The sequence below is a fragment of the Eublepharis macularius genome, chromosome 10, assembly GCF_028583425.1.
Source record: "Eublepharis macularius isolate TG4126 chromosome 10, MPM_Emac_v1.0, whole genome shotgun sequence".
Classification (NCBI taxonomy): domain Eukaryota; kingdom Metazoa; phylum Chordata; class Lepidosauria; order Squamata; family Eublepharidae; genus Eublepharis; species Eublepharis macularius.
Window position 1 is genome coordinate 34,732,218 of NC_072799.1, and position 20,928 is coordinate 34,753,145.

Sequence of the window (20,928 nt, forward strand, 5' to 3'; positions counted from 1 at the left end):
GTTTTAATGAGAGCTACTTACCCAGCTTTAGGTAACCCAGCCCTAAAGCTAACCCAGGTTTAGGACTGCAGACAAATCTCTCAAATCATTGGTGGGACCACATAATTGGGAATCAGGTATAGTCTGTATATAGTCATCCAAGGGGCTCTTGGACCAAGCTCCTGGTTTCGTATTTCTTGGGCATTACTCTTAGGACCAACTCTTATTCGCAGATGAATGAAGGTAAGGAGTTAAGTCCAAGAACGGCATATGGAATGAATTCAGTCCTGCTCTTATGAAACATATCTGAGAATCCCTGGTAACATACAACAGGATGACCTGTACATAGCCAGATGATGCTCAATAACTGGTCTAGGTTGGGATTTGCAACACAGACCAGAGAAATCAATGGCAGTATTTACATGTTCATATCTGAACAGCCATGGCAGCACCGAGTGCAACCTAAAAACTCCAAAATCTGCAAAATCTGAATGAGGAGCTGGATACAACTGGTGCCTTACATGCACCTTTAAGTGAAAATGAATCATCTCCTTCAGACTTGTCTATGCATACTTTGTACCACAGAAAAGAAGCCAGAGAAGTTTCTGTAAGTTGTTTTGAATAGCTTTATGCCTCCCCTGAACAGTTAAGTTGTCATCTGTAGAACGATATTCTTTTTCTGTGTCTGCTGCTCCATGTGATTCACTATGATTCAACCACTAATGATCTGGCAAGATTTTTAAGACAGCTGATTCTTTCTTCAATTCCTTAGGAAGAAAAGGTCCTCCCAGACTCACTGCTCGCCTAGGAAGAATGCAAACACTTTCATCCCTAATAGACAAAAAACGAAACACAGTAGTATCAGCAAATGAACCGTCTTCTAGCCAAATACTCCCAACTGTTACTGTTTGCCCATACTGAGATGCCAGGCACCTTGCCACATCCAACAGCAATAATTAATTAATTACCATTAATATTTCCCACACACTCACAGCTCATTTCCATTTTAGATATCAAATGTGTGGTGATTTTTTAAAAAAACTGCCAAGACTGAGAGCCTCCCATGTCTTTGATACAATTATTGCCGGGCAGCAATGTATTTCCTCTAATGGTGCATCACTGAAGGCCACATCAAGGAAGCATTTTAAAGTGCTATGGGGCAGGCACCACCACAGGATAAACTGTTTGTGTTCAGATCAAGATGGGTAGCCATGTTAGTCTGTCTGTAGCAGTAGAAAAGAGCAAGAGTCCAGTAGCGCCTTTAAGAGTAACAAAATTTGTGGCAGGATATGAGCTTTCATGGTGTCTGAAGAAGTGAGCTGTGACTCACGAAAGCTCATACCCTGCCACATTTTTTTTTAGTCTTATAGGCGCTACTGGACTCTTGCTCTTTTCTGCTGTCTGTGTTCATTGGCTTACTGTGCAGACCGACTGACTTTGACCACACCACCAGCACTCTCAAAGGGAGGTTTATGACAGTGAAGTATAAAACCACTTAAGCCACATGTTCAGCCACTCCACAGGAATGTGCAAGTGTGATTTAAAGAGCTCTCCATATGGCATGTGCAGCACGTATGACCATGCCTTTGTTCAGGACAGCTGAAATACCAAGTAAGGGCCTATTTGTAAAAGAACTTCCCTTATTTCCAAATTCAGCAGTTTTTGTTCCAAGCCATTCCAAAAAGGAAACAGTGGGAATTGTACTGAGAAAAAAGGAAAATGATTAAGCATGAGGTTGGATCCAGCCATCTTTCTTGCTCAGTCTTCCCCAATTCTTTTCCTTACTACTTTCCCTGTGCAACATGCCTTTTGTTCATGCAGGTCCCATGATTCTCAGCATAACCATCTTGGGTCCGCTCTCCTTTTTCCAGTGGAAAAAGTAGCTGGATCCAAGCCATGGAGCTTCCTCTCCTGATTCTTGTCAGATTATGGTGTACACACAATTATTCTCCCCATCTGTAGCGAAATTAGGTGAGGCTGGCAAACATCAGAAGCATGAGATGCCCTGAGAAAGTGACCAGGTTCATCCAAGTAGACACACACACCTTTCAGCATAGCTTACGGAATTTGCAAAATCACCTATAATCAGATCATTTACATTGCTTGGGTTCCTTTATCCCATCAATACGCTTAATGTTTCTCAAGTATATGGGTCCTGATAGCCTGAGCTCAGATCCTACTGCTACTCAGGATTGATAGAACTGGGGCTGGCAACAGTATCCCCAATCAATTTCAGGAGTGTTCACGAAGAATGTGTGTATGGAGTCATGGAGACCACTTAATGTCCACGTGCTGCATTGGGCTAAAAATGTCCAAGGCCTCAAGATAGTCCGCTTTGTAATGGCCTTAAATACAGTAGCTGGAGAGATATTTTAGCTGTAGAAGAATATTTTTAACTGACCTCTTAATTAAACAATGAAGATTGTGCTCTGGTTCAGCTTCAGAAATTGGATACATTATATGGGTTCACATACCCTCTCCCAAGAGCCTAGTGCATATTCCCTGAAAGGTTTAGACTTCTCTTCCTTTGTGGAAATTTGTGCAAATATCAAGAAAGTGAACTGACAACAGTAAATTAAGAGATTTAAGGCTGACTGTTCCCTCATCTGAAAAACAAGTCATACTCCAACCATGTCTCAGATAAACAAGACACAGACCTTTTTTCCTGGGGGGTTACATTCTCCCTCCGTAGCCAAATCTTGGTTTTGGAGAGAGAACCAACCCACCTCCTCCTCCTTCTTACTGAAGTTTTCGGAGACACCGGCACGATCTACAACCGAAAAGGCTGAGGAACTTAACCAATCAAAAACAATGGTATTATTTTTTTCCCTTCTCCTCCATGCAGAAATGAGAAGCTTTCTGTATAACAAGGTCAGTCAGTCAAGTAAGCATAAGAGGCTCATTTAGGAACACGGTTTAGCCCCCTCACACATACTGTTGACTAGGCATCAGAATTATATTTTGCAGTGCTTAGGATTTTCAAGCCTCTTTCCATATTTTTAAAGTTTGCAACAGACATTGCTGCATATAAAGTTGTGAGATACACAAGTTACCTTTTGCTTGATTGCACCCATACCTCAGTTACATTTCACAATGTACATGATATACATGAAGGCAGTAGAATATTCATGATTTTTTCCCTCCCTATCTATTTGCCAAAGTTTTGGTGTAGCTCTTAGACTGACCAGAAGGCCGGAGTTCTCTGGGGAAGAGGAACTTCTCTCACCCTTGTATTGCAAGTCACTCGTCCAAAATATATAGAGAGACGAATGGATACTGATATGGCCACCATTCACAATCATGTTTTCAAGCATCACTGCCACAAATACAGATAAGTGGATTCATGTTTGTCTCTCATGTGAAACCAATTGGATCAGTTATAGCAGAATTAAGATCATAAAACTGTTCTGAATCAAGCAGCTTTACAGCATTATTCTTCCAGGCTGTGATGCCAGTAATTTTATACTCGGTTGACAGAAGGGAGAGAAGCTTGTGTCCTTGCTGTTCAGTGCTTCTGAGCCAGAGAGAGCACATTTGAAACAGTCAGAAAAAATATAAATCTTAAAATCATATTTGTAATATGGCATCCATTATAGGCCTCTGAAGGATCCAAAGGTTGTTTGTAGTTATCATAGTTTACAAAAGAACTGCTTTTGTAACTGTCCAAAAGCAAATTACATTCATATACAGTGATCATGCCCCAGGGCTCAAGTTTTATTGGAAAACAGTACAAAAGACCATTTTTGAGATATGACAATTTTTGAGATATGGGGATTGGTCCTTAATTTGAAACCTGAAATTTATTTTTTAAATTGTCATAACTACTAATTCCAGAAAGGTACTGCTATATGTTCTGACATCTTCAGGGGTGGTACTTGCATGTTACTGGAAACAACCAATGTAGCCTGGCAAATTAGAATGGTTCTTAAAGATGGAGGAATTGTAATCAATAGTCACATTTATATTTATACAAAGACCTGCATCTTATATTTCAGGCATCTTATATTTCAGGGCCCCACTATTTCCTCTTTCCCTTCCCTGAAAACCCCCATAGCTTCTCCCTGTTTCCTGTTTCCTTCTCTCCTTCCCACCCACCAGCAAACTCACCTTTACCTGCCCTGTCTTCAGCCTTCCTTCCTCCTGGCAGACTCTCCCTGGGGAAAGGCTTAATCATGTAAATTTTAAAGGAGGCCTGTCCCAGTTACGTCAGGCTGAGCCAAGCTGCAGGAAGCCCCTTGCTTTCCCCTTATATCGTTTGAAGGGGGTAACTCCCCCACCCCCGAAAGGATTTTTTATTTCAGATTCTTCTGCCAACCTGGGGCTTTTCTCAGTTTGTATCAAGATCTGTCTTGTTTGTCCATGGCTACAATATCCGGATTTAAGTGACAGAACGATGTTGAGAATTGACTATATCTGACCCAAAAATAAACCAGAAATTAGCTGTTTTGGGTTGATATCCAAAATGACCCCAAATACAGCCAAATTGTGGGAGTAATAAAAATTATGTCCTGCTTGGTATTTTAGGAGTATTTTGGGTGCGGGACACCAGAAGCCAAAATCAAGAGACAGAAAGCTGTTTTGTGGTGTCTCCCAAAGGGAGAAAGATACCACAAAACAGCTTTCCCTCATAGGAAATAGTGGCACTTTGAAGTTTAAAAGGATTGGGTATACCTGGCCAACAAGGCTAGGTCTACCACCTTTTGGAAATAATAGTGCCATTATTTCCTATGGATTGTAGAATGGCCAGGTTTTTTTGTAGAATGGCCAATGTTAAAGTTTTAATGGAGGGAGATGCTGACTATTTGGTACAGCTAGTGTCTTCTCTCTCTCCCCTTCCCTCCCTGCTGCTCTTTCTGCCTCTTGGATGGGGGCAATTGCTAAAACGGTACCAAATTTTGGGGACCTGGAAAAAAAATCCTTAAAAAAATCCTGAAACAGTAAGGAGAGTCCCAAAATTTGGGATAATGAAAAGCCTACCCTTCCCAACTCTGAATCAGAAATTAATCCAAATTCTTTTGACATGTACACCCCTACTCACATATAGTAACATGTTTCAAATAAAATTTAAATAGATCATTAAGTTCTCCAGTGCAAGCTCCATCAAAATAAATGAGAATTCATGCTCTTGCATAGGACATATTAATTTCGATGAGCTTGCACAAGAGGACTTACCAATAGACTGGGCCTATAATATGCAAAATTGAGATTTATAGAGGTCATAAATTCCCACGTATAAAGGTCATATATTATATTATATTTATGCCTATCACAAATGCAGACAAATGTATATTTTAGATCAGCAATAACCATGAAGTTCACTGCAATTGTTAAATGTTCCGATTCAAATTCTCTACAGAATAGCCTTGTGACATTAAGACCTTACTTTATCATATATCACAAATTATGTCAGGATATTTGCCCTGGCTCAATTGAATGTTAACCTCTCTGAAATATTGGATGATAGATTTCATCATATTCCATATTCAGATCACCTCTGTTCTTGTGGTCAGGGTAAAACTGATACTTTGGCTTATAAAATATTGGAATCTCCTCTTTTTACTGTTTTTAGGAATCGCTGGATTTTACCTCTTTTAACTTGTGCTTTGTTTAATAATTTTCAAGAAAAGTTTCTTCTCTAGCTTATGCTAGGCAGTAATCCGAACATAATCTTGTCAGTTGCTAAATGTCTGTCTAGCATATTTTCCTTTAAAAATTAATTGATTATTTTATTAGTTATTGCTCAAGATCATTTGATCATGGGAGCTCTGAAAAGGAAAGGAAGGTATAGTTTACATAGCAGTGTAAATCTCATTTTTTTAAACATATCATCATTCTTCATAGCTACAGAATTACACTAAGTAAGAGTAAGATCTGTAGATAAACACATTAAATCTATTTCCTTTATGATATATTCATTAATACAACATCACCTTGCATTAATTTCCTTTTCCTATATGCAATTTCTTCTTTTGATTATGGATGTAACAATATACCACTTTCTATTGCAATCACATTTTTAAAAATGTAACGTTATTCCTTTCATCCTTTGCCATTTTCTTCATGTCTAACCTTTTAGAACAATTTGGACCCTACCTTACATCTTGAACTCTTCTATAACTAAACTGGGCCCTTTACAGAGTTTAGTAATTCATTAATGATTAATCCATAGTTAGGCAACCCCCCTCCCCCCAACAATTTTTAAGAATGATCACCAGCTAAAACCATTACAAGAAAAACTGAGAGTTGCATTCCTAAGCAGAGTTACACTTTTCTAAGCCCACTTGAATTTCAATGGATTTAGAAGCATGGAACTCTGTTTAGGATTACACTGTAAGGACAAGAGACTAGCATAGCAGAAACGGTAGAGTATATACCCTAAATAATGTAGAACAGAAAAGGGCAAGTACTAACACATGGAAAGTTTTCTGAAAAAGATGGGGACTCTATAACAAAGAAGTCTCAGTAGTGCCACAAAACTACAATTTCCAGAATTCTTTGGGGGAAGCTGACACAAACTGAGAGTTCTGTAGGGTAGATCTCAACCTTTGCACAAGGATCTGATACATCATTGGCTCCTCCCCATTTATCCCCTTTCGACCTGATGAAGTACCTACACTGACATTAGAGCTCCAGGGCCAGGACATAGTACGCTCTGTGTGTGTGTGTGTGTGTGAGAGAGAGAGTGAGTATCTTCATGTAATATCCATGCAATATGTGAATATCACACGAAAGAAGGGAAAGTCTGTGTAATACACTGACTCAGAGCACGAGCAATACTGATATTCCCCTATGCTTCTCAGAAACGAATGGAAGTGTTTAAGAGGATGTTAGCGCCCTCATTCATCTTTTCAGGGCTTGCCTAGAGGAGTGTGTTTCTGCTCAGTACATTTTAAAAGAGAACCTCAAAAACACAGAAAGAAAAGAAGACCACGCCAACACCAATGCAAACATTCCCAAAGCACCTGCTGATTTTTCTACACAACACTGCTCACAAGTTTTCCCCTCTGCTTTGTTTGCTTTGCAATTAACATGATGAAATAAGAATTTCTCCAACATTACTGGCACAGTGACGTCCTAAGTGAGCTCTCTCCTCTCCTATACATACTACAGCACATCAATTCATGAAAACAAAAGGTATTCACCAATTTCAGTAGAGAAATAATAGGCTCTCAGATTCCAATAAGCTGTATCTTTTAGGTCAGGTCTAAATATGGATTTGGATCCTGTCTAAAAATTCTGCAGAGGGGAAACAGTTTTCACATATTCCCCCTTCTGTGGTGGACTTCCCCCCAAGCTATTTCCTGCAAGCTCATCCCACAGGAGCAGCATTTCAGGCATTTGGGGCTTCAGCGGGAGGGGAGAGGAAGGAAAATAATGCTTCATGGAAATTTTAGGTTGGGATCCAAGCCATGGATTGTCTATTCCATTGCATGTGGAAGTGGGGTAAGGTGAAGCAAGTGAGTTGTCCATCTCTCAACTTACATAAAAGAGAGGAAGGAGCGGACGGAAAGGACTCAGATTCATGCAAATGATTCTGTGAATGTGAAATTTTCTTGGACTTTGCCGCCGAATTCATGGAAAGAAACACAACATATGAACAAACAAAGATGAGGAGGTAGAGTATGATCAGAATCCTCAGAAGGCATTGGCAGCAGGAGCGGCCGCTGGGACACAAGAAGGATGGTAACCGGTAAGATGAAGAAGCAATGGGAGAAGAGGCATGGTGAGCAGAACATGAGGACATCGCCATGTCACCCTCCTTTCTGAGAGCTGTATGTGGGCATGCAGATGTGAGGAAAGAACAGAAAAGGCCAAAACAAAAAGAAAACAAAATGAGGAATTTAATTACACACAAACAAACATCTCTGAATATAGCAACATCAACAAGAACTCTTGTGGAAAAGAAGCTCCACCAAAAAAGATGAAGGGAAAGGTATTTATCACCATGGTCTCTGTTCAGATGCCAGCTCATGAACAAGATAACTTTAAATTACGTGCTGTAATATGCACTATTTGTATCAATAAATAATTATTATTCTCCCCCTGCCCCAACAAACCAGTGTATCTAAAGTTACTTTGGTTGTAAGACTGTAGTCCAGCTATTATTAGTGCAAATCAGTTGGAAAGTAAATTACAGATCACATTTATAGAATATCTGCTATGCTGATAATTTTTTTTTAATTGCAACCAACTCATGGCTGCAACTTTGGTTGTTATTTTATGACCTATTCACAGTTAAGTGTGTTTCTGCAAATCTAAATTGGTATCAGGCACAGAGTCCGAGATCGGGCTTTCTTGCTGGTCTAGAGTAATCTAGAAAGCTAGAAACGAGGTAAATAGATTTTCAGGGTACAGTCAGTTATCATCAGCTTAGTAATAAATAATAATAACAATAAAACAAAAAACATTTCAGAAAAGTGACTGGTTATACATAAATAAATATGCAAAGCAGATACTGCAAAGGGGTTTTTTTTAAAACTTACTGTGTCAAGTTGGCTGCCTGGAAGCAAGTCTCTTTGAAACTAGTGGTTCCAAGGGCATATGAAAAATTTTGATCCAGAAAGAGATCCCATGATTCAGAGAATTTCTCATTTTCTATTGTGAATCAGGGAAAACTCTGCACTAGTTAATGAAAAGTCCTCAGAGCACACACAGAACGTTTCCAGATTTACAGAAGAGAACTGGGCAGTCGTGCGCTTATCCCTGCGTGGTTCTTTTCTGTGCTCGTTGTGTTTATATTAAGGATTAAACCCACATAATCATATCTAGAAAGTGTTGATATCATTATGGCATAGGAAGGCAAAGGATTCTACAGCATGTGCCACAAACTGGATCAGAAAAATGGAAGCCCTTCCTTGGAAAACACTGACTGAGGCAACATTTCTGCAGTAAACATATTATCTTGCTGAAAATAAAGATAGGGGGAAAGTTGCCAGATTACTTCTATGCATTCATCTTGAAATCTGGAGTACTCATGGAAACAATCTTATTTTTTTCATTACTTATAAAATTTCTGACTGGCGCCTAGTGGTGAGTTCAATAGCCTCACATTATCAGATTCTTATTATAACAGCATAAAAAAGAGTTACCAAACATACAACAAGCACCATCAATCTGTAAAACAGCTCTTTGCAATACAAAATATAATGTGAACATTGGCACACACTGAATCTTGGTTCATACTCTAACACGTTTTTTCATGTTCAGAAAAGATTCTGAAAATGCTAACTTCATTATCCTGTGCAATTTCCCAACAGGCATTTGAATAAGGACATTCAGGGGCCTATTATTTGTAACTTTATCTGCCCATTTATCGACTGTGAACCAGCTCTCCATGAAACTCTTGTATTAAGGCTCGTATTACCCATGACGCTCAGTTTCTTTTTCAAAAAATGTAACAGAGAACTCTTCACTAGCAGGAAGAGTGGATGCTCAGCCCTTAACCTTCCTGCCTTCTGTGAACATAATTTGGAATCTGGAACCTTAGGGAAATCTTCCGTCACATTCTTAAGCTACTGTTTTACTAAACTGTATCACAAAACACAAGAAATGACCCAGCCAAATTAAACATTGACAAGTCCCCACTGATTGGTTTCAATGAGAATAGGGCTGCCAATCTCCAGGTTTGCTCCCAGAATGATAACTGATCTCCAGATCACAGAGATCAGTTCTCATGGAGAAAATGGCAGCTTTTGACTGCAAGGCATTATACCCCCATGACAGCTCTTTCCCAAATTTCCAGGAATTTCCTAATCTAAAGTTGGCAACACTAACAGAGCAATCCTAAACAGAGTTACTCCAGTCTAAGCCCACTGAAGTTAATGGGCTTAGACTGGAGTAACTCTGTTTAGGATTGCACTGTAAATGAGAATGATTTCAACACTTACTTAACTCTCCCCTTAATTTAGATGGATCATGTCCTTAGAGAATATGAAATAGTGTTAAGGCAGCAGAAAGAAATTGGAACTTTTAAATAAAAAACAGTAACTGGGCTAGAAAACCCCAACCTGGCATCTGAACAGATTTCCAAAAATGCCATTTAGAAATAGTGCAATGAAAAGACATGATTTGAAAGGGGGGGGAGAAGGCATATATAATTGTGACTGCAACATACAGTTACAATTAATTAATATTTTCTATTTCTCCAGTTTTATTTACAGTGCAATGCAATGCAATGCATGTTTATTCAGAAGTCCCACTGTATTCACTGGTGCTTATTCCAAGAGTACGCTTGCACATTACTGTAGCTTTAATTAAGCAGGGGACTTGCTTGGACAATACTCTTCTCCCATTTATGGTCAGAGATTTACACATTTCAGAGTACACAAGGTGGGGCTGGGCCCCCCCCACCCTGTGTCTGATGTGAATCAGCAGTGAAGTGCACATTCTCCTCAGCTCCTGAATATATGGTGCCTGCTTCAGATTAAGACTGTGGTGTGCATAGGGAAGGAGTCTCCACTTGCCAACCCCCCAAAATACTTGGAAGGGCACTATTTGGGGAAAACTGTATGTTCCCTGGCATACACACAGTTTTTTCCCCAACAGTTTAAATACTGCATGTTGGGACCATTGATGGTCAAGAACCAACCAGCATGGGGTGGGGGGGTGGGAGGTTGAGGTCTCTTCTCCGTGCATGCCCTTGTCTCAATCCAACCTGGGTACTAAACAAGCAGGAATGGAAGAAAGCCTGAACTCACACCTGACTGTGATGTCTGACCCCTGAATCGGAGGGCTGATTCACATGTTAAATGCCAGCTCTGAGGGCTGATTCACATGATTCAAATATTCAGCTTTTCCATGACTCTACAGTGCACATGTTTCTGATTTGGACCATAGCATGCAGGGAGATGGTGCTTAAACCTTTCTTTCTGCACCATTTTCACAACCTGAAACAGGGATCCACTTTTTGCCCCACTGGGAAACTTTTATTTTTTGTACATATGTTTTCCCCCAAAGAAGCAAATAGGAGCTATTTCAGGTCATAAAAATGGCACAGAGAAGAATTGCCTTCCTCCTGTTCACTGTCATCTCATTATGAATTGGGTCCATACACTTCTAGGAGGCAGGGAACTCCAGAACATGTCTGAGTCAGCCCCGACCATACCTTCCCTTCTAGTCACCAAGCATTTCTGACTTACCTCCAAGGCCACAGGACATTCATGTGTGGGGATAAATGGTTCGGTAAGGGGGTATAAGCTTATGATATCTAATGTGAAAAGGCCCAGATTAATCCTCCAATTTTGCCATGGGTAATAATTGCCCTGTTCAGGCCTATATACATCCTCCTAACTATTATGTCTATGCGTAGACATCCAGTGGCCTTGGAGGCAAGTCAGGAGTGCTGGGTGGATGGGGAAGGAATTCATAGTTTTTTTCTCTTGCCATGCATGGAGGAAACATATGATTCAAATCACGCCAGTTTGCTTACCCCAATTTCCACATGAGCTCTGTGGTGGGTATTTCAGTAAATAAGAAGGCCCCAGAACAAAATATATCACGGAAGATACTAAAAACCAATCAGATATCACTGTAAGGGCTGTGGCGTAGGATAGTTCTACTCATATAACTATGTGTACTACAATCCCACATACACACAGCATGGCTAATTTGGAGAGGTGGGGCCAGTGGATGATTGTGGAAGCAGCACTTGTGCAATGGACCAGACTGCACCAGTTTCTTTTCACAAATTTTCTATCCAGCCACTCTGTTAAATGTGGTTAAGGAGGTGGAGGTCTGATGTTCCACTTCTTATCCAGTGGCCTACTAAATGTCTGAGATCACATTTTCCCAAGATCCTTCAGAAGCCCTATGCATAAATGCATAAAACAATTGCATCAAATAAAACCAAATGTTAGCTGTTGGAATTATACACAATGTTGTCTTTGCAAAACTCTATTTTAAGCATACCTTTTACATCTTCATCTTCAATGGTTGTGTTAGAGCTCTCTGTTGATTCCTGTTGAGAAAGATAACAGAAATTCATTACCCATTCTTGATTTCTTCCTTGGAGGATTTACCATTGTACAAATCATGCAAAGCCCAGAAGCAGATCGTGTGACTGCAAGACACACACAAACAATCACAAAGAGTGACTGCTTCTACCTGAAATCACATGTAAAGCAGTTTTGAAAACATTTTTTAAAATCCTACATATTTCCTGTTGTCCTGTTTTGAACTCCACAGGAATACAAGGGAAATATTACTGTGAAAATGGGCTCTCTTAGACCCTTTGATGATACTTTTTAGACAGATAATGGTGAATTACATTAGCTAGCCACCAGAACTGTAAACCTGGTAAATATGCACGGCAGAAAATGCAGATTTTTCCCCCCTGAACATATTTGCACCTTGATATGTTTCTATTATGGAAATGCAGATCAGTTCCTACTGATTTTATATGGATAAAATCCAATCTGTGAATTCTTAACAATGTATGTTTTGTGTTGATGCATTCTGTTTCAGTTTCAAAAATTCGTATTTCCAAGAATCCAAGGAACCATGCAACAAAATGTTTGATCCCCCTAAAAGGGGGGGGGGGGTTGTCGGATCGTATTCCTTAAACTAGCCATTATACTCCATAAGAAAAAGCTGCTTCAGAACAGAAGGGAGTTTCTGAGGCTGTTTGTGACTTGACATAGGAGTTTTCAGCTCCAAGAAAGGAAGTCAATGTCAATAGACAAGCAGAACTATACTTTCTTGGTCATCATTTTTATGATAAGTTGAAACAAGGAGAAAGCTAGTTGTTATAAAGAAAGACATTTGCTCAGAATGAGAGCTGTACTTTTTCTGAAGATATAGTGCTTTCTACCAATTTACCAACGAGTGGTTCATCAGGCAGCTATTTTTAACTCACCACAGTGTCAAAAAGGCAAGCACCTCTGATTGCTGTCAGAGTTTTATGCATTACAGATAATGAGAAAATTAGGTCTGTACACCTAAAAGGACACTGTCGAAGCTGGTAAGTATAATATAGGATATTTGCCGAATAACTACGAATTACAAAACAACCTTTTTAAAGGTTCTTTATTTCCCATTCAAACAAAAATAAGCATCCCAACAAAAATAGGCACATCACTTTATTCCAGAAACAATAATGAATAGTTCATAGTAGGCTTGTAAATAGTCACTGGCACTGGCCTGAGTAAGAATTGTTTCTAGGCAGAAAAGAGTTGGGTCTCTTTCTCCCTCCTTTCTGGCCACAAATGTTAACATAGTTATGTGTGAACAAGTAGGTTACTATTACTAATAATAAGCTTTAAGGGCCAGTAACGTCTGTGGAATTGTTTACCAGATTTGGTCAGTGATTTCAGATAGCTGACTTGGAATAATGAAAGGGCTAAACTAACCCAGCCAACACTCTTCAACAATGTCCTTTTGTGTTTTCACATAGTTGAGTCAAATTAAAGTTTTGAAAAGATTAATGCAATACTGATAATTAAAAAGACAAGATGCATGTGAACCAATGGATATATCACTAAACCCCACCTTATGCCCAACCCTCAACATCAACTTCTTAATCCAATTAGACCAACATGCTTTGTCTGATGTTAGAATGCTCAGGAGTCAAGAGCCACATACACAGATGTGTCATGCGTCAGAGGTTATATAACACACTGCTGAAAATGTTTACAAAATCCACACACGTACAAGAAGAAATACCGTATGCTAGCTCACAGGAGAAGAAGCCGGCTCCATGGAAGCAATCATTTCTTCCATCACATTAAGACACTTTTCTTTTGCAAATAATGGTACAACAGCAATTGCCCTTAGAAGTGATTTTCTTGTCTAGGTTATATTTTAGTTTTAAGGTGCAAGGGACAAGTACATCAATTTGCTGCTGTTTTACTAATGTAATAATCCTACAGAGCTATTCTGTTTGATTTTGTTTAGTTTTGCTACTTTGTGGTCAAATATCCGATGCTAGTGAAAATGTAGGCTATCAACTGCATATTAACGCAACATGAAAGGCAAAACATGAATCACAAGTAAATGTCACAGTCCACCTTATGTATAAATAGGTCAGAGGCTACAAAATAAGTATGAAAAACAAAGTGGAAATGTGAATATAATAAAGCCCAGGACACATGCTTGAGAAAGGCAATTGGTATTATGTTGCTCTTCAAACGCAATCCACAAACACAAAATGGAGCAGCCAAAAGTAGTTATATGAGGTAAATCAGATAAGAATACTGATGTCTGAGCACACAGAGACATTTTCTTTTATTAGCAAATTATGAGGCACTAATTACAGTGTTCCCCAGTCCAGGAACAGGCAATTTGTCCAGCTCTGAAAACTACATCAGAAATTTTACCGACAATGACTGACAAATTTAATTCTGCAGCAATAACAAACTGTTAGAAAAGTTCTTTCTTTTAATAAATAAAAGCTGCAGTTCCTAAGCTTCTAGCAATAATGATCAGGCAGAAGTTCAACCACTGCAAGTTGCCCTCTCCTGGCTTAGCTCATTTCTAAAACCATGCAAGGAAAATAAAATGATCCTAAGATGCAATAAAATGCGTAACACATGCACATCTATAATGTAATCATTCTATAGAGCTAAAGAACAAGGAAAGTGGCTCAAATGAATTAAAACAATACACATGAAGTCTAAAGAACATATTGGCCACCCCAAGTATGAGCAGCTGGATGATGTTCTCAAAGTCTCAAGTTCCTTGTAAAAATCACGTCACAAAAAAGGGGTGTGGAGATTCGGGTCCATACATCAGTAAGGTCCCTTTCCCCCTACCACGGGGTTCCTTACAGACCTCATGGGATGTGCTGTTTTTATCTAGGCCCATATATTTCCCTAATGGGTCACATTGGCTAGATATGGACATCTAGCAATTAGGGCTTTACAGGATGGACAAGACAAGTCTGGGTTAAAGAGCAGTCAGTATCTCCATCGCCAATAGCTGACTCATTCATTCTTCACTCATTGCAAAATCTTATGAAGAAAATGGGGGGAGAGTGAACATAAATGTGACTGGGTGCATGAAAGAAAGGAGTTTTTTATAAGGCACATGCCTGAGTGTTAAAATGAGTGAACGGAGGCACACATGGGCTACAGTGCACACACTATACACTGATTTGTATGCAACTCACTGCTCAACTTAAAATTTGAAATATGCACCAGACCAAAAAAACCCAAAAAACAAAAACAAAAAACAAGTCCCCGTCTCTCTTTTTCCAATGCAGAATGAACATGTCGGAAAACAGATGATGAAATAACAGTGCCTTCCTTGAATTTCAGCAAATGCTTCCTATGGTTAAAATCAGATCAGCATCTAAGGGCAACCTTCTTTTTCTCTTCAAGAACGTTAAATTTCAGGTCAGAAGCTAGAGGTAAATGGCTCCTGCCAGAAGTTATAAGCCCTCAACTTCACCTGACCTCTGCTACAGCAGGGGGAACTTGGAAAGTGTATAGAAAAAGTGCTCTGCAGGATCCAGTTACAAAGGAAGCAAGTCTTCTAAAGAGTGCATACCAAAAAGAATTCCCTCCTGAAGGTCTGTATAACATGCACACAGAATCTTGGAATACTGAATGGAATGTGGAATTTGAAAGAAAACTTTTTTTTTTGTCCGAATACCTTATTTCCATCTGGGTTGTGGATAACGGTAGTTTGGGGCTCCTGAGTGAGAACAAAATAGAGAGAGAGAGAGAGAGAGAGAGAGAGAGAGAGAAACAGTTCTGGGTAAACAGTTTTCTCAGTACTAAGAAGAATGTGAAGAGCCAGATGACAAGTGCTAAGCACTGACAAGGGCTAAAGCAATGTTAGCTGGTGCCAGAGCATGACACTGGCAAGCCAGGCCACCATATTTATTGCAGCGGCATGCAAGACCTTATTCATGATTAAAACACACACAGGGCTTTGAAGCTCTGGAGATCAAAAGAGGCACTCACTGTTTCAAACTGCTGGGCACTTTCTTGTTAAATGGATCTTGCCCCCTGCTTTTTAGATCACAGTTTCTACAGAAAACATAGTAATCTATGCTAATTACTCTACTAACGCAACATGATATAAAAAGGGAGGGACCGCAATGGGCTCAACAGGGTCAGGTAAAACAATGACAACAAACAATACTAGAAGCATTAGTCTGTGATCCGTTTTGTACTACAGACATTAATAAAGATTTGCAAAGAGTAACAATGGAAGATGGCACCGTTTCAGCATTTTAATCCATTCCTTCCATAGGCAAAAATGTTGCAAGGCTTGGTAGCACATAAGCATATATCTTCATTTAAGGACAAGTTTGGAAAGAGGAAGGGTTCATAACTCATGCAAATGCATTACGGGAACACCTGATAGAAGAATCTATAAAGCCAATGCTTTTTAAAGCACTCTGCTATGGAAACGCTATTTGTCAAAACATGGAAGATAGGATGCCCCTTAAAATCTAGTAATTAAGTGATAGTATTTAGTTTTAAAGTTTTGTGCACAGCTCTGAGAAAGGAGAGTAAGTAACAAAAAAGGGGAAATTATGATATATAAATAGCCCGATTGATTAGCTACAAATTCCCTGCTGAGCCTATTATGGAATAATCTCTCCTGTATATTAAAGGGCAGCCATGATTCATAACAAGCATTAGGACTAGATGCCTCTTGATCTCAGTTAAGTAGAGTCTTGCAAAGTCTTGCTGGGTTTTCTGAAAAAGGAGGGAGTGAAAAGCAGAATAAGGTCTACTTGGTTGTTGCCTAGCAATACTCTTGTTAGCTCTCCTTGATTTGACACTATCTGATACACGTATATTTTAAAACCAGCATTTTATAAATTCTTAAACAAACCATCAGGCGAAGAGCTAAGGGCAACACAAAAAGCACAATCTACTCACTTTCTGACACACAGCATGCAAAAAAGTCCAGTTATGGCTACCAATGCTACTGCACAATGACATCCATTTACCATGTCACATTGGCTAACCAGAAACACACACTTTTCACAATGAGCTGCCTCTTTAAAAAAAAACAAACCCAAATTCAATCCCCCATTTCCCAGAGGGAAAAGGCATCAATATTTTGGAAAACAAATTAAAAGTAAAAGAGAGAAAAATCAGAAATGGAATTCAAAAGGTAAGTTAAAGGAAAAATCCAGGTATACCAGCGCTGGGGTAGGAATATTTTCTTTGGGGCTGGTTACCACGTTGGTTTTGTTGTTTATCTGTAAGTATGCAGAAAACAGAAACAGACAAGCCTTAGACCTCTCAGAATATAATCGTATCTATATCTTCCTATATAGAACACCTATATACAGATATAGATATGGAAATAAAGACTTACAGAGGAATGAAGTCATAAAACTCAAAGGGAACAATGGCAACAGATTTGGTAAGGAACTATAGCAGCTTCTCCCAATGAAGTTCAGAAATGCTCTAGGAAGTGCTGTATAGCCTATGCAAGGTTTTCACTGAGAGATTCTTTAAGTAGCTAAAAACCAAGAAATGAGCCATTAATGCAGAGTTGAAAGAGAATAGGGACCCTACATTTCCAGGGACCCCCACTGGCCATCTCCCCCATTTGCATGTGACACTATGAAATCAAATGCACCTCTTTGGGTTTTATACAGAAGCCAACAGCATTGAACATTCATATATTCATTATAGTCGTGTAAATCTCAGGCTGCTGCCATGGTACAACAAACCTACCCAATTCACATTTACACAAAGAATGCTTTTAGTAATTCAGATCCAATATATTTATTTTGTCATAAGAAATGCCTCCTACATCCTGCAGCACACGCAGGATATTGACATTAAAGAATCAATAAAACAACTGTTTCAAAAATACTCTTAATTTTCCAGTTCAGGGATGAGTAATCATGATACAATACAATTCTCTTTCTCTGGGCACAGCTGGAATCCCACCTGAATTAGACCGTAACTATGTAGTTTCAAACCAAATAATTCTAGCACCTTGTTGTGGGGTTTAATCACATGTTCTGTTAAAATCAATGCAAAACAATGGATAGATAATTACCTAAACTACAATTTTAGGCAGAATACAGATTATTTAAGTATGGGTTATTATGATATTTATATATTTTCAAAGAACATATTTTGTTCCGTGAAGACTGCATGTTAGTGTGATGGATCCTTTTTCAACCAGAAGACTGACTGTGGCTTTTTGACGAGCAGTGCTATCCTAAGCAGAGTTACTCTAGTCTGAGCCCACTGATTGCAGTGCTTGACTGATTTCAGGATTGTGCTGAAAATATGCTTACAGCCTAACATCTAGAACTATGTAAGAAACATGCCATAAATAACAACTTTGTATCCTTAAAAAAATAAGACTTCACTTCTAATACCCATTTCTAAAATTCCTCAAAACTCATATTCCTTGAACAAAGACACTTAAGGATTATTTTTTAAATATTATTATCAAATTTGGTTATTATCACTAAAAATGGTGTTTGATGAAAAAAATTGCATTCCTTTTACCAGTACTGGACATAACAGGTAGAATACTTGAGTTACATATAAAATAGATGGAAAGCTGGGCTGATCAGAGAAGATAAAGCTTTACATGCAGAAAAAAACCCAAGAATGGAAATAAAATTTCCCCTTGGTGACTGTAAAAACCAAACTCAAGTCTAACTCATAAAAGAAAACAAAAGAAAACCCATTTATTCATTTATTTCATGAACAAATAAATGAATTTAAATCGTGGTATGGAACTTCCATTTATTATATTAAATGAACCTCATTCAAAACTGCTGAAGCCCTGAAGAGAGGTGAATACGTCAAAAAATGGCAGTAATTATTTGAACACACAACCTGGAGTTACAGCACTGAAACCTTGGTGTGTATTGTGAGTACTGAGTGTTGCTCATGAAACTCCCAAAGCAGCCACAGGCAACCAGATGTTATCAGCTTTATTTCTCTACAAAATGTGAACTATGTGCCTTGAAGATTTTTTGTAGGTATTATATAAATAAACTTGGTTTAGCAAAGATCATTCATGCTGAGACAAAGTACCATGCTGGAGGATACTTGGTCTCATACTTCATTCACATCCTTAACATGTTTTAACATCAGCCAAACTTGGCTTTTATATAACATTAGTAATCTTTACAATTGCCCAGTGATCTGTATAACAACCTTATATTATTTATTCTTTTCTTCAGAATGAGAACAAACATGATTTACTATACATGAAATGGGAGGTTTCTCCAATGCAGCGAAAACAAATGGGTTCTGAAACAGCATTAATGGTTTTCCCAGTAATATACCTAAGTTCTAATATGAAATAAATTTCAGGACTCTGGGCGACACTATGAAATAAAATGTGTTATATTTGGGTAATTGCTAATTTGGTTCATCTACTTCTCATAGTACTGTGCAATACAGATTAATGACAAGGAGGTTTTACAATGAGTCAGTGTGGTATAGTGTTTTAAATGTTGGATACGGACTGAGCAGACCCCATTCAAATCCCTGCTTGCCATGGAAAAAACACACTGGATGATTCTTGAGGCAGTAATTTCATCTTGGCCAACCAGAGTTGGTATGAGGACAAAATAGAGTTGGAGAGAACCATGTTTACCACTTTGAGATTTTTGGAGGAAAGGAAGGATAAAGATGTATGAAATAAAAATATAATCCATGTCATGTATACAGGGATACCTGTACATTAATAAATACCCAAAATATTTTCATAAATAACATTTTAGAAATGTTCTATGTATCAGAGTGCCTGACCTCCTTCAGGGGCATCTTGACTGCTTTCATTTATTTTTGTCCTGAATGTTGGCTAGAATAGATTTGGGTTTGCAAAAAGAGTATACGAAAAAGGGGAAGTGCATCACTCACTGTGTAACAATAAAAATGACTCAGTCTCTTAAGCCAAACTACGCCCTCAGCAGGCTTGTGAAGGGTTTGACATTTCAGAAAAGCAGCATTCCAAAAACAGAAGTAAAAGAAAATGATGATACACAGAAGGAAAAATTATGAAATTTGGAAAAACTTATCAGGAATCAAACACTGTTCAAGCGACTTTTATGGCTGAAAAGGGATCTCTTCCATAGAAGTCAGGCTCAAAACCTTCACTTGTGCATCACTGGTGCATTACTGCTACTTTAAACTGACCCAAGCCTTAGAAGACCTTTCACCATAAACACAAGGAATCCCCCAGTTACACACATATACACACAACATACGTGCTGAGATCCATGGAAATAGTGCTTTCTGTACTGATGGGAAGAAGCATGTGCCACTTAGACACAGAAAGAGTGAAGCACACGGACTGCTTCCAGAATCAAGTTCTTTTGAGAAGCCAAAGGACATGCCAAGGTAGTGCTAAGAATAACCAAAAGAAATACTCTGCAAACATGTAGCATCTTAAGGCAAACAGAGAGGGGAATTTGGGTTCCCACAAAAATCACCATCACATATATTTAGAAACTCCTTACGGTTGGGTGCCCCCGTTTATTTTCTATAGAGAGAAACTGACCCACACGTGGACAGACCATTGGAAGCAATTGTAAAAAAATTATTACAAATGACAACTGCACTCCCCCCCCTCAATTTACAATTGTATCAAAACGTAAACCCTTCCTATACACCTGCTGGCCACAGTCCACTTCCTATTCAATTCAGTGGGGTTGCAAAACTTCCACTGATTTGAATGTATTTGGATAGCAGCTTTTGTGTTGCGCTTCTGGATGTTGAGAATTTTAAAAGAGGAACGCAGTAAACTATGCAAATGCAATTCAGAAGTTGCCTTTCACCAATGTAACTTTTCTTCTACCTACAAAGGAATGCCTGCTGATTGGGACATTTATTTCTACCTTGAATTTAGAACATCTACTTGGCCACAGTCAGAGGAAGGGGGTTGAGTGACTGTTGTACTGATGCAACAGATCACTTCTTTCATTCTTCTTTCTACTGAAGGCAGTTACGGAGGATTGGCCTGCATGATGATCTTCAGCTGTCTCTCCAAGACCAAGATTAATAC

The 20,928-nt window shown here is 38.8% G+C and overlaps 1 protein-coding gene across 14 annotated transcripts in view; it reads right to left on the minus strand.

Annotated features, from left to right (window-relative positions):
* Positions 1 to 20,928, minus strand: part of CAMK2D (calcium/calmodulin dependent protein kinase II delta) — a 196,632-nt gene that overhangs the window by 12,315 nt on the left and 163,389 nt on the right. For 6 of the 14 annotated variants that reach the window (XM_054990279.1, XM_054990276.1, XM_054990277.1 and 3 more), the window contains 3 exons: positions 17,078 to 17,137; positions 15,568 to 15,609; positions 11,887 to 11,935 (listed from right to left, as the gene is read on the minus strand). In XM_054990279.1, coding sequence (XP_054846254.1) covers positions 11,887 to 11,935; positions 15,568 to 15,609; positions 17,078 to 17,137 — 151 coding nt within the window. The remainder of the gene's footprint in view (positions 1 to 11,886; positions 11,936 to 15,567; positions 15,610 to 17,077; positions 17,138 to 20,928) is intronic. The other 8 variants (XM_054990282.1, XM_054990281.1, XM_054990280.1 and 5 more) reach the window with 2 other exon arrangements.